The sequence below is a fragment of the Paralichthys olivaceus genome, chromosome 23, assembly GCF_024713975.1.
Source record: "Paralichthys olivaceus isolate ysfri-2021 chromosome 23, ASM2471397v2, whole genome shotgun sequence".
In the NCBI taxonomy this organism is placed as follows: domain Eukaryota; kingdom Metazoa; phylum Chordata; class Actinopteri; order Pleuronectiformes; family Paralichthyidae; genus Paralichthys; species Paralichthys olivaceus.
Genome location: NC_091115.1, coordinates 5,243,225 through 5,257,799, shown reverse-complemented (window position 1 = coordinate 5,257,799; position 14,575 = coordinate 5,243,225). Strand labels below are relative to the sequence as shown.

At 40.1% G+C, this 14,575-nt stretch overlaps 2 protein-coding genes across 2 annotated transcripts; both read left to right on the top strand.

Moving 5' to 3' along the window:
• The first annotated feature begins 29 nt into the window (after nt 1–29).
• LOC138406762 (4-galactosyl-N-acetylglucosaminide 3-alpha-L-fucosyltransferase 9-like) lies at nt 30–2,676 on the top strand. The gene is made up of 2 exons (XM_069519730.1): nt 30–157; nt 1,362–2,676. The coding sequence occupies exon 2, from the start codon at nt 1,371–1,373 to the stop codon at nt 2,538–2,540; it is 1,170 nt and encodes a 389-aa protein (XP_069375831.1). The 5' UTR covers nt 30–157; nt 1,362–1,370; the 3' UTR covers nt 2,541–2,676.
• Nucleotides 2,677–4,900: 2,224 nt separating this feature from the next.
• Nucleotides 4,901–13,935, top strand: tcp11l2 (t-complex 11, testis-specific-like 2). Its single transcript, XM_020092488.2, has 10 exons — nt 4,901–5,042; nt 7,980–8,160; nt 8,269–8,401; nt 9,513–9,633; nt 9,741–9,964; nt 10,053–10,189; nt 10,509–10,678; nt 11,719–11,900; nt 11,995–12,167; nt 12,280–13,935. The coding sequence occupies exons 2-10, from the start codon at nt 7,992–7,994 to the stop codon at nt 12,540–12,542; spliced, it is 1,572 nt and encodes a 523-aa protein (XP_019948047.2). The 5' UTR covers nt 4,901–5,042; nt 7,980–7,991; the 3' UTR covers nt 12,543–13,935.
• Nucleotides 13,936–14,575: the final 640 nt, after the last annotated feature.

The following is a 14,575-nucleotide window of genomic DNA, read 5'->3' as shown; positions in this document are numbered from 1 at the left end:
TGGTACAAATGTGGGTCCATCAAACCAGACAATATCATTTGTATAGGATCAGGTGACTATATGCAAATAGATGTTAAACATGAGGAAACTCAGCAGCTAAAAACAGAAAGAGGAACATCTCAGTCATTGTGATCTACCTGTGCTTTTCTCCATCAAGGTGAGACTGCTGCTTCATGTTTCCAGCTTTACCTTAATGGAGTCTCTGTATGTTGTTTTAGAGTTTCATTTTTTTATTTAGAGTTTTATGAAAATAATATTATTAGACGGTTTAATTAAACGGAAAAAAGAAATAAGCTTTTCCTATTTCGCTTATGGTTTAAAATCAAATTTTAGTTTAACGTAACACTTATAAAGCCCTTCTTATGCTTCTCAACATGTCTGACAGGTTCAGATGGTTCAGTAATGCATTTTTCTAGTTATTAGTTTCTTCCATTATAGTTTGGTCATTAGTGTTTGATGTTCATGAAAACACACAGTATCTTTGTCCTTTATTGTCACCTCTGCTGTTCCCATAGACGGAGCTTAGATTTGAGTGATATTCATGGGTGTAAAAAATATCTGCAAGGTTCTTCATCTTACTCATGAAGCCAAACATCTGGTGACTTGCCTGAAGAGAAAAAAAAACACTTTTTGTTGGATTATGTGCTTTTATTCTTAGTGCAATGTATTGTGGCCAATATTTGTTGGAACTTTGGCATTTTTGAGATGAACGTCGAGACATAAAAGATTTCAGGAGTCAAAATGTGTAATGAAGAGAATTTTAATGTAAATAAACAGGCTTGTAGATGCTCCAGTTGGCGGTTATAGGCATGCAGACGAACAGGAAAGTCCAAAAATAGTCAAAGGAACTGAGCAGAAGCACAAGGTGAGACTGGGGAGATTGACGGATGCACAAAGGCTTGTGTGAGATGGACAAGCGATATGTTCAATATTAATAAACTTCAATAAACAGACAACCAGCGCTCTGTAGCAGTGACGACCTGGACTCAACACCATCAGTGATGTTGTCTTTCACAAGCTGAACTGAATAAACTGAACTTTGAATAAACAGGTGAACAGCTTCATCACAGCTCAGTTAGTGCAGGTCACTTTTACAGTTTCAGAAGGAAAAGCTGCAACCAGCATCAATCCAGGCCAAACAAACAGCCCATTCCAAACTGACAAGTTAAGAACAGACACTGCACTAGTTTACATCAACAGTAGAACTCATATAGAGAAATGTCAATTTAAAAAAAAACATGACACGTCTAAATTTACATGTTCATATTAATTGGTTTGTTGGCTCAAAATCAAGTTGTAGTAACAACCTGTGTACAGAAATATTCGAATTAAAAATAAAACGCAACCTTTTGTCTCTCCAGACGTGAACCATGTCCTTCTCGAGCTGCCAGATGACTCGTCCGCGCCAAATTGCCTTCGGCTGCGTACTGTTGGTGTGTTTCTTTGTGATTTTTTTAACATACTACAAGTCAGAAATCGAGTTCCCTGATTTCAGTGTTTATCTGAAGAGAGGAAATCATTCTTGTGTGTGTCCTGTGGAGGCACAGACCCAGGGCTCAAACCAAAACCGTTCCTCGGAGCAGCACGAGGAAGCACCTACCGATGGTCCCCAGAAGATCCAGGATGTGGAGGTGGAGGCTGAGCCCGACATTCTCCTGTTGATTTGGATGTGGCCATTTGGCCACAAATTTGATCTCACTTGCGATACGGTAAAATATAAAGGATGCCGCTTGACTGATGACAAGTCTCTTTACCACAAAGCCCACGGGGTTCTCTTCCACCACTGGGACATTCAGGGAAATCTGGAAAACATGCCAAGTGAGCCACGTCCCTGGTTTCAGAAATGGGTGTGGTTCAACATGGAGTCACCTTCAAACTGCAAAAAATTACCTGGACTTGATAACTTGTTCAACGTGACATCCTGTTATCGCTTAGATTCACATATCCCAGTGCATTATGGGCATTTAGAGCCACATACATCTGAGGTGGAGAGTTTCCAGCTGCCAACCAAGGACAAGTTGGTTTGTTGGATTGTGAGCAACTGGCATGAGGGGCTCAAAAGAGTTCAGTACTACAACGAACTGAAAGAACACATCCACATAGAAACTTATGGGAAGGCTTTTGGCAAACATGTAGATGCTGAAAGCTATGCTAGCATTGTCTCAAGTTGTAAATTCTATCTCGCCTTTGAAAACTCTCAACACACAGATTATATCACAGAGAAGTTATTCAATCCCATGAAACTGGGAACTGTACCCGTAGCTCTGGGCACAACGAGAAGAAACTACGAAGACCAAGTCCCAGGCGACGCTTTCATTCATGTCGATGACTTTCCCACTCCAAAGGAGCTGGCAGAGAGACTCCTTCACCTTGAACAGAATACTGCTGAATATATGACATTCTTTGATTGGAAAAAGAGGTATGAAGTCGAAGGTTCACAATTCGGCAGGGAACATGCCTGCAAAGCTTGTCGTTACTTAGAAAAAAACAGAGGATATCATGCTTCTCATTCTCTTACTCATTGGTTTTGGGATCAATAGCACAAAAAAAGAGAATTGATCAAATTATCTTTGGTTCACTGATGAGAATGGGTTCAAGCAAACTTCTTTGCTGAAGGCATCATAATATCCACTGGATGCTAACCAGGACCCATTATTTTATGAAGGTTTTCACTACTGTCAGTTTGTTTATTGTGTGTAAGTAGGATGAAACAAAAACTACTGGAAGGATTTCCACTTAAGTCAAAGGAGATTACATTTTCATTGCGGGTTTGAATGCTTATGCAAAAACCACTGAACTGATTTTATTATTTTTGTTATTTATAATTAATATAAATTGATTATTTTATTAATATAAGGGTGACATGTGGGCCATGGAAGAACTCATTAAATTTAGGAGCGGATGTGATCAAAGGGGCAGATTCAGAATAATTTTTTTATATCTCAAGAAATGTTGTATCTTTATGAAACGTGTAAATGTGAATGTGTTTGATCTCAATACATATATATTCAACATAATGTGAAAATGACCAAGACCAATACGCCTTGGTGGAGCTCTGTGCTCTCTAAGTGCCTTTATAGTTACCTCTGCCAAGGAGGGTATGTTTTCATCTGTGTTTGTTTATTAGTTAGCAAGATTACAAGAAAACTACTGAAAGAATTAGGTCCATGTGTGTTTATTCAGAATCAGAATCAGAATTCCATTATTGTTCAAAGATTGGGAAATTAACAACGCTAATCAAACAAGCATGAAAAGTGAAGAATATAAAGTAAAGATAAGATAAAACAAAATAAATGACTATGTCAAACGTTTCCACCACAGTGTGTTCATTTCATCTCTCACCCAAGAGGCCTCCTCATTTCAGTGGGTTGGGGTTAGGGTTCCACAGGTCTTGTTAGTATACAGCAGTTTCATTTGTTGTGGCCCAACTTATTTATCTCGTTCCCCAAATTTTTTTTTATCGTGGTCACATAATATATTTTTCCCAAATGTCACCAGGGGCTCCATAACTTACACATTCACACAATTAGAGATGATTTACCAGCTGCTCTTACTGCATTTAGCAGCTGTAACTGTTTATTTTATTCTGGATAATGTGTTAATTTAACAGTTTGATCGTCGTTTGTAAAATATGTGGCTCTGCTGTCAGTTCACTGGTCACTGGTCCCCTAACCCTTACCCTAAACCCTGGGTTGTGGAGATGATAACCACCTTTGTGTGGCCGCTTAGCCAGACTGCGATTGTTTGGTTAAATTCTGCTGGAATCTCAGAAAGATATCCATGGTCATGTTGAACTTGTTTAGTAGTACAGACCCCAGGCAGAGTAGGAAGAACAAAGGAGCTTCTGGCTCAGACTCAGAAGGAAGGATAAGATGTGGGGAAAATAGGGATCCTACGATCAGCTGCAGGGGGCGATCGGAGACACTCCTGCCTCTGCTCCACCAACGCCAGATGTTCTGGGATTAAAGGAGTTTAACATGAGTTTGGGGTGGTATTGATTTGTTTTGGAGCTTGGTTTGTAGACAAGTCATTTTCATTCGGAGACAATATATTGGGACATAAATGTGCAGACAGAGGAGTGGGGAAAAGACCAAAATGAGTGATGGAGAAGTTTTACGTCATGGGGACCACGAGTCCACTGGTCCTGAAAAGGTTATTGTTTATACTGGGAAAGGTCCCAAAGAGGGGCTAAAAAGTACACAAAGATAAACACACACACACACACACACACTAACACTGATATACACACAAGACACAATCACACACACAAACGCAGATAAAAACACAAACACACATATTTACACCTACACAAACACAGATAAACACACACACACATTCAAACACACACAGAGAAACACACATGTACAAACACACAAGTACAAATACACAGATAAACACACACACAGATAAACCCAAACACATATAAATGAAGTGTTTCGAGAAATTGGTCTATCGCCACATCCTATCCTGCCTCCCACCATCATGGTCCGGGAATCCCCTTATTTTGATTTCTATTCGTGTGGTGGATTGTGTCTTGTTTGCTGTATGTTTGTAGGACTGTGCAATGACAATAAAGTATTTTGAATTGAACAAACAGAGAGAACACACACACACACACACACACACACACACACACACACACACACACACACACACACACAAACACACACACACACTGATGTCACATCCGTAAACAAAGACGCCCCACATGAAGCAGATCGGGGTGTACCATATATATCGAGTGTGATACAGTTTGCAACATTGTTAAATCCCGCCTTAAATAAACGTAAAACAATCCACAGCTTCACGTGCGTCGTCATAAAATATACATTCTGAATAAAATAGCACCCGGTGTCACAGACAGTCTGTGTTTTTGTACGGGAGCACCCCCTCTGTCTGTGAGAAATGGTCTCGCCTGTTTGTCCTCGGAGCCAGCTGGGACGCGAAGGATCTTTAAAGCGCAGAACGGAACAGCACGAATCCTCCCTTCAGAGCTCAGCCAATTCTAGCCTTGGCCTTCTTTTCTGGAGATTTCGAATGAGGTAAAATCTACTTTCTTCCGCACATTTGATTCTTCTCACAACCACGAACCAATCGGCGGGCTTCGTTGGCGACTTTTACCACGTCAATCTCTCGCTTTGCCGCGGAGCGGAAACGAAGAGACTCAGTCGTCGAATTATGTCAAAGAGCAGCACGAGTGTGAAGGCTAGTGTCAAAAGTTAGCATGGCATTAGCCAAACTCGGGATTTATGTTCCAGTGCGGAGGTTTTGGTTGAGCAGCAAAGACGTTACTTTAATTAACAACATGACATTTAGCTACAACAAAAGCTTATTTAAACAAAAGCGTGTTTACTGCGCTGTTAGCTCGGTTTCTGTTGTTGGCATAGGAATAAAAAGCTCTGTTTGAAATGTGTATGGAGTTGTTGTTGTGCTCTGTACCAGGGGATCACGTGTACCCACTTCTCACGCGTGTGTGGATATTTTTTTATACATGTGCACAGCCTCCTAACCAAAGAGTTTCCATGTAGGGATGAGTGACGGGGAGCTGCAGCCAATGAGGAGAGTCACTACGTCGTTAGCCCCTCCTCCCTGCTTCACTGCTTTGTTTACATGATGTTGCAGTCGAATCTGGATCCCAGGAGGCTGTCTTTGTTTCTGCAGGAGTTAATGGAACAGCCCGTCACCTGTAGCAGAGCAACTGTGCACATAGAAACTACATTCTGTTCATCTGCTCATATCAGTGTGTGTGTGTCATTCCTTTATTCATAAATGTGGGCAAGGATAATCCGGCAGATTGTGATGATGTTATGAAACCATCCCATCACAATGATGTATCTTGCAGTCAACAGGTTATGATGTATTTAAGTCAATATGTCCACCAAGGACCAATAGTCCCCTTATGAAACCACATTTAAATTCTATGTCAGTGCACACACTCATATTTATCAGTGCCCTAAATATGCTTGATTATTTAAAAAATCAATTCCATGCATTATTTCCTATTACATAAAATGTCAGAACCCCGTATCAAAAAGAAATTAATAAACAAAACTTCCTGTATCCCCACGTTCACTTTCTCCAGCTCTACGCCAACATTTTATGGATAACTTCTTCATGTACGATCCTTCCACCCAGTTTCACTGAGTTTTCGTGTAAACCAACAAACGGTAACAGATTTTTTTCTTAAGTTAATGCAACACACTTCTGTTGTAATAGGAAGAGGAATAGAGAAATATCAGTCCCCAAAATGTGCCTGATTTGTTTCATCAAGATCCATGAATTCTGCAGTGTTAAACAAAGGGGAAACATCTTCTAGATTTGCCTCTTGATCTGTACCAAAATGTATTGGTGTTCCGTCTAGTAGTTTCTTGCTTAATCCTGCTAACTAACAAAAGCAGACAAAACATTTTTAGGTAACATATCTTTTTAAATACAACCATTAAGTATTTTCCTATTTGTCATACAATTAGGTTTTACCTTGTTGTGTACGTCTGCATTTTACTCCGCCCAACATTCAGATTACTTTAAGAGGATTTCTCATAATGAAGCAGTGGATGACAGAGCGAGTCCACCTAATCTGTAATCAGTTTTCTGGACTGCATTGCTCCCATCACTCTGGATAATCGCTGAAAATTGGCCTGCTGCATAGCTGTCAAGTCTAGCAGATGATGTAATGAATGGGCTTTGGGCCATGGCAGGGGGCACACGGAAGTTGCACATGACCCACACCCACCCTCCTAACCCCTCGAGCTATCTTTAAACCAAAAGAGCAGCAAGGGAGTGTGCTTTCATTTTTGGCAGCAGATAACTGAGACCAGGGACAGGAGCAGGAACACCCAAGGGTCACCCTGTCAGCCCGATATGACTGAGATATTATTAGAAAGGCAGACGCCTGTTTTATTGTGGACATTACAATAATCAACATACATGCTTGTGCTTTTATAGAGTTACGTGTTCTGATTTGTTTTTGTGTTTTCAATGATGAAAACATGAACATAACTTCTATGGCACTTACAGTTTGTCTGACTTTATCTCGGTTTACAATAAGGTGTTTGTTTCTTTGTGTGGACAACAGACAGCACCAGGACCGGTGTAACAGGATAGTTTTGACTGTTGAGAAGCCCTCTGTTGTCCCATGTTGCCCTGGAGACACAATAGAAAGGCCTGGATAAAGGGCTTGGGTAACCTGAAGGAATAAGGGTTTTTGTGGAAATTAGCTGCTTTGGTATCCTGACTTTGCAGATTATCGTCATCCCCTGTTGCAGTAAACAGATGGTAAACAACTTCATGCTCCGTGAATTAATTTAATAATATGTTGAATCTCAGATGGAATCTTTCTGTTTCCATAGGACCGGCTTGCCAGCTTTTTTATTATGTGGTGTTTTTGTTTTTCTGTTTACAGCCTTGACAACAGCCACTATTTAGAAAGTCAAAGAAAATGAATTTGCCCTCATTCACCAACCATTACACACTGTGTAAAGCACAGGCTGAACTAAGCTAAAGGTGTCTTTTCTTTGTCTCTCAATACGTCCTGATCTAATTTTTGTCCGCGGACACTGCATTCACGTTTCCTCTGAAAGTTCTATTTCCCAAGTTGTGAAATTGTCATTCTGTGTGTGTTCATGTGCTTTGAAGTCGCAATGTAGAAAAACACTTGGATGCTGTTGAAAAACTGTGTTATATTTATATGTTTAGAGCGTTTAAACAACATCTTGACACCTCTTTACAATCTTTGAATAATAATCAAGAAAACAATTTAAAAATAATACATTCTATCAGGCTTTAGCAACACAGAAAATATTTCTTTGTTGGATAACTTCATGGTTGGTTTTAATCTTTTAATTGGATTTCCTTGGTAACAATAAATATACAGACTGTGTTTTGTTGTGAAAGAAAGACATATCTAGTGAACAGGCTGAGTTAGCAAATTTGTTAGGAATTCCAGTGACTCTTTTTATCACAAACTTCTCATGTTGCAGTTGTAACCCAAGATGCCTCTAAATGATGAGCGACCCTCTTCCACATCCAGCGGTGAGGACCAAGGCAGTGATGTGGAGTCATCGTCAGAACGCTGCGACAGCATGACGTCCACCAGCTACATGGATTGCTCCCGTGAAAGCTTCACCAGCGACTGCTCCAGCAAGCACTGCACGCCATCCTGTGAGTTTGTCTCTGGCACTTCTTTCTCTGGTCTGTTGTCTGTACCGTCCACACCGCTGCCTTCATGAAACTCCACCAGTGACACACTAATTTATTTGTTTTCCACAGCGAGCCCACCCAAAACCTTAACCATGGATGAGGTCATGGAGTCTGTTAGTGACCTCTCCAAACTCAGCCTCGCCCATGAGATCACTGTGAACCGCAACTTCCATCTAGAACCAGTCAGCCGACCACAGGACAGGTAAACCAGCTGCATAACATCTTGTCTCTAATTTTTTTCTATATTTAAAGGTGTTGAGTATATTTCTTATCCTGAATATACATATCAGTTTGTCCTGCTAGCTGATAATGGACAAAAACAACCTCTCACAATGTTGAAGAAAGTGATATTCCATCCTTCCAGTTATTTGTGCAAATGCGTTTATTCATTCATTAGTTTTTGCACAATCCTGCTAACATAAAATAAACAAGGCAATGGACATTGACGAAAACATATCTCCTTTGTCTGAAATAAATACACAGTGGGAAAGTCAATTTTTACAATGTTTATACTTGATGCCGTCTTACATAAATCTCCATCATAAGAGATTTCTTTCCTTCAATGTATTATTAGATCTTATTAGATGTATGTTTTGTTTTATAATCTTGACATAATTATCATGGAAGAGAACTTATATCACCAGATGAGAGTCTTGTTCTGTTGGCTGTTGAAAAGCTGGTACAGAAACGCTTTCTCGCTCAAAGCATTGCTGGGACACTGTGATGATCTGGTTGTTCTACTGTAACTGCTAAATGTTAACGGGACACTCATGTGATTATTCGAACAACCATGAGATAGCAGAAAGACAGAGGCTCCATTATTTGACCAAACTGCAAGAGAAACGGTCAAAACTATGCTGTAAGAACACAGTAAGATAAGAAGTTTAGCACTGAAAATACTGTATTTACATTATGAAGGTGTTTGTCTTCTAATACAAATGATACGTATGCAACTTTAGATCAAGTCAACTTTCTCTATCAAAGTAAAAGAGGTTTGACTCAATTCAGTTAATTATTTTAATAAAAGCTGGTCTTAACCCTGAAACAGCCCATTGAAAGTGGGTAAGAAAGTGAGGACCAGTCAAAATGTCTTCTCTGTCCCAAATTGTCGTCACTCAGAGTTCTAGACCTCACAATGTCTGTACACACACATATTTCCTTTTCTCCTGTATTCAAGAATTTTTCTTGTGGACTAAAAATACAGTTCTTGGTGACGCTCCTTGCCAGTGATAAAAGCATTGGCTGACGGTCATAGCAGCTTCTGACAGATAATATGCAACGCTCAATCCTCCATTTCTTTTTGTCTTTTTCAGCTTATGGAAAATGGTTTCAGACAATGTCCACAAAGCTTTCTGGGATATCCTGGAGGCAGAGCTGAACGATGATCCACCTGAGTATGGCCAAGCCATCAAACTGTTGGAGGAGATCAGAGAGGTCAGCATACACACTATGCTGCTTTCAGACAAGTACTGAACTCTAGATATTCTCCTGATATTATCGTGAAGGGATATGTGTGATAAATCTTTTTCCTCTTTTGACAGATCTTACTGTCATTCCTCAACCCGGGTGCCAATCGAATGAGGACCCAGATCATGGAGGTGCTGGACATAGACCTGATTCGTAAGCAGGCTGACAACGATGCTGTGGACATCCAGGGACTTGCCTCTTACATTATGACCACCATGGGCAAGATGTGTGCACCGATCAGGGATGAGGAGGTGAAGAATCTGCGGGAAAGCACAGATAACATTGTGACTTTGTTCAGGTAGACACAAAGTTTGTTTTAAAAGCATTAAAAACATTAAAGTGCTGAAATTATACATTAAAAACGGTGGACTGTTTCTTTTCATCAGGCAAATTTTTCGTGTACTGGACTTGATGAAGGCGGATATGGTCAATTTTAGAATTGATAACCTGCGGCCTGTGCTGCAGAGGGAGAGCGTTGAATATGAGAGGGCCATGTTCCAGAGCATCCTGGAAAAAACACCCAGTAAGTGAACAAGAAAACCCTTTTCACTTTCATTCCAATAATGTTTTTTTTAATATTTTAATGCTATCTACTGTTATAAGCTGCTTTTAGACATTCACTAAACTCTGGTGAACCTCTGGACATTTTCCAAAGCGGCTGTATATGAAAAACCTAAATGTCCAAGTGACACTCTGTACATTTCTGTGTTGTTGTGAATGCGTATGAGCAGAGAATCTCCTGCTGTGATCTCCGGAGAAAGTCCGGATCCAATCCTGTGGACACCCTGCAGAGTTCATATCTGAAAATGGCTTTACTGAGTTTGTGTGATTACTTTATTCAGATGCTCTGGACCACACCATCTCCTGGATTAAGTCTGTACTGGAGGAACTGCAGTCCACCACAGAGCAGAGTCAGGGGAAAGAGCGAGCTGTGCCGGGGCCTTTCCAGATCCTCAATGCTGCCTTCCTCCATATCCTCATATGGGACTACAGTAAGAGTCCACTGCCTGAGGTAAGATTGTGTTGAACTGGTGTTTTTAAGAGAGAGAGAAAGTTTTTTCTTTAGTTGGCTTTATTTAGGTTGAAATGCTTTCGTGGTATAAGACTTTTCAAACTCCTAACACACAAAGCTGTTATCTGAGGGTCTTTTCTAAGTGTCTCATAGGATTCCAAAGAAATCTTTTTACATCGTGTCACATGCTGTTAATACGTCTCTGTGAAAACAGTGATGTCAGACTTGTTGCTGTGAGATTGTGAAACAACCAAATATTGAGCTTTAAAGGTCCAGTGTGTAAGATTTAGGTGAAAGGGATCTATTGGCAGAAATTTAATGTAGAATAATCCTCACGATGTTTTCACTAGTTCGTTTCATCTAAATTGTATAAATTGTTGTTTTCTTTACTCCAGAAAAGCCCCTTTATATTTAAATACTTTATATTTACATCGAGTGGTCCTCTCTACAGAGGCCGCCATGTTTTTTACATTAGTCCTGACCGAACAGACTAAACTGCTTTTGAATTTTTATGACAACTGAAGCTACCACAGGTTCTCTTTCATGTTTGGAAGGAGAGGGTGAGTTGAGGGGTGTTCAGCTACAACATGCAACTTCAACACTCAATATAACTCAATTCTACACAGTGAACCTTTAAAGGAGCTTGAAAATTTTTGAATTTAGGACAGAGCCAGGCAGAAGCATCTGGGGGCTCATTAAAAGAGCTAATGTTTGACTTCTACCGTCTGAACCTGTTTGTAAAGACAGTAATCGACAGGAAGAGAACATTACAGACGAGATAATCTCCTTTAGTTTTGGCATCAGATGAGTCGGAGATCACAATTGGCCCCACAGCTACAGTGTTGGCTGAGGCAGAGCAGAGCCTAGTGTGTCCTCCAACTGTTAAACATTTACTCAACGCAACAAACTAATCTGTATCCAATAAATGTAATTGTGTGTTTGCAGTGAACTGTGTATTCTTCTTTCTTTCTTTCACCTCTCAGTATCATCCTGTCTTTTCAAACTATTTATTTAAGTCTCTCTTCTTGTTTTCCCTTCAGACGTGGATTACAGATGAAATACGTTTGCGAGAGATTCAGTGGAAGCTCCAGCAGTGTCAGGCGGTGAACGAGGTGCTGCTCATTGTGCACAGCACAATCGGTGGACCTATCCAGGGTTTACCCTCCCTGTCTGACCGCCTGAAGAGGATGACCAGTGTGTTGCTGGATGGCATGCACAGGCCGTCAGTTCACGTTTCTTCCTCTCTTAGATTATCTGCTGTCTTCTTCACATCAAAGAGGAGCTCAAACCTTACCTCTTTTCTTCTTCATCTTTAGGGGCTTTAACCTAAAAGAGGCACTAGAGGGTGTCAGTGCTCAGATCTGCTGTGAGCTCAACAAGTCTCTCACAGAGCGGAACTACCCTGCACTGACCCTGGCGCTGCAGGCCACTCTCACGGGCCAGATCGGCAGCATCACTCAGAAGGACAATCCCATCCGAACTCTAGTTGGTGAGGCAGAGAGAACATCGTTTTTTTTACTCATAAAGAAGATTATAACCAGCCAGAAATCTATGCGGCTGAGATGTTCTAACCTTATGTCATTCTTTTATTTTCTGTGCAGAGGACCGTGTGCAGCAGTACTTCATGATGCTCATCTGCAATCCTAAACCACAAGCCAAACTTGAACAGGTACCAGCTGGCTTGACTTCCATAAAGCCAGAACTCGCATTGATGGGCGCAAAGTTCATCACCCTGGTCAACTATAACAAAAGTGTCTATGGTCCTTTCTACGCGGATATCATCAGGAAGCTGATGTTCAGCGGCAGCCCACCAGCAGCAAACTCTCCTCAGAGCACGGCTCAGGACGCCATTGCCTCGGATTAAAACCAAACATTGGCTCGAGAAGTCTTTCAGCTACTTGATATAGTGGAAGCTAAGGAGGTACCACAGCTGCACAGTACTACTGCTTTGCTCAGCCAGTGCTCTCCAATAGTTGGAGTTACCTTCTGTGTATTACAAATGTAGTTTTTATCGCTACATTGAGCAGTGAAGGCACTGCAGTATAGGCACCCTGCGGTCAACATTTAATGTGGACCTACATCCTTCGTGATCAATGTTCTAATATAGGTTTTCCTATGAGCATCCACAGCTTCAAACCAGACAGTGATTCATATCTGAACCTGAGAGACCCTGCATTGTAAGTTTGTCCATAGACCATAAACTGTATATAAAGATGGACGAAATGACAGCTCCCAAACATGGTAACTGCAGTATAAGTCATAAACTCTGCCTCCTCCTTGTTAGCAGATGTGACATTGACATAACTTACACGAAAAGTTTCTAAGTATCAATCTTTCTTTATATGGTGCTTGACAGCTATACCTGACTCACGATTGATCGAGCATGTGCCACAGCGGGACCTCACAACTGCGGCTCCATCCCTAGTGAGCTCCTACTCTGGCTCAAAGTGATGTCATTTGTGCAAAATGGAAGAGTTTGTATCTGCAGTATTTTGGCTTCATTTCTGTTGAGCGGGAGGATATGGAAACAAGTCGTCCATCCTTATTTACAGTCTATGCCTTTGTCAATTTGCTTCTTTGTCAGAAGGAAAAAAGGGCAAAACCTTTGTATGTCTGAGACATACAATAAGCTTTATGCAGCAAAGATGAATAAAATTCAAGCATATATATATATATGTATGTATATATCTTAAAAATTAGCAGAGTAGCATTTACCTATGGTTAACTATGACCGCCATTAAACATACCAATGCAAATCATGAGGTAGCCCTTTTCCCATTGAGTCAGTCCTTTGATTGTTCTCCCTTTTTTATTTTTTACCAGCCACAGAACCAGACGTTTATCTGTTGTTTGTAATCCACTGATATTATGCTACAGAAATAATTTAGATCTAGAAATGGGTATTTGACGTTTTTAAATAAACAGTTGTCTGCATGAGTAGCTTTTTGTTGGATTTTGTAATTTTTGTTTTTGCTTGTGAGTGTTTGTCATATGTTTTAGTGTTCTACTCTTTTACTTGCATTCTGATGGTGGAATACTTGTTATATTGACGTAGTTGCAATTATTGTTACAGTATTGTTATGTTGGCTGTTAAGGCTGAATTGGTTTTGAAAGGTGCTGAACTCAAAGTGATTTTGTGTCCAAAATTTTCCGCAGACCCAAATATGCACAGAGAAAAAAGCAATTATGTGCTTGGGAAGTTGTTGTACTTTTCCTCTGTACCACAGTTAATATAATAAAAAAGAGACACATTTGAAGTTTGTTATGTATTTTATGTGTGTGTATGCATGTCTGCATGTCTTAGGGAATGTGTGTGTGTGTGTGTTTTACGGGTAAGATGAATTGTGAATTGTGGTTAGATGAGAAGGTTAAGGAAAAATATATTAATTGTGCTGTACCACAATGGAAGTACAAAACCAAAATGCAAAAAACAAGCTATACTGGACTCAAAGTACACAAAATATTAATATGAACATAATATCTGAAATGCACATATAATGCATATGATTCCACATGATATATTTACACTCATCTAATAACATTGTAAACATTCTGATAAAAACATTTGCATAATATTAACAGTGTTTACAGTGCATGTATCAGATTGATAGATAACGTGCTTTTTGCTGAGAACTTTCCTAATATTAGGATCCTTATCGATTAAATATCCTTATCGATTAAATATCCTTATCGATTAAATATGGAATAATAAACACGCTGTCGCCATGCAGCACTGGTTCCCTTTAAGGACCGTCACGAAATTTTTACAACTACCATTTATAAACACAAAACCGCGGAGATCTCATCAAAAATAAACGCGTTTTGCACGAATAAAGTTTACATATTACAGATCTTGTGTGTATTCAGCCCGAATGGGATCTTTTTGTCAGCTCGTTT

Bases quoted from the DNA above. Each gene is read 5' to 3' on its own strand.
- LOC138406762 (XM_069519730.1), top strand. From the start codon at position 1,371: ATGTCCTTCTCGAGCTGCCAGATGACTCGTCCGCGCCAAATTGCCTTC.
- tcp11l2 (XM_020092488.2), top strand. From the start codon at position 7,992: ATGCCTCTAAATGATGAGCGACCCTCTTCCACATCCAGCGGTGAGGAC. The intron at 9,634-9,740 runs GTCAGCATACAC...CTCTTTTGACAG, and splicing joins TGTTGGAGGAGATCAGAGAG to ATCTTACTGTCATTCCTCAA. The intron at 11,901-11,994 runs GTCAGTTCACGT...CTTCATCTTTAG, and splicing joins CTGGATGGCATGCACAGGCC to GGGCTTTAACCTAAAAGAGG.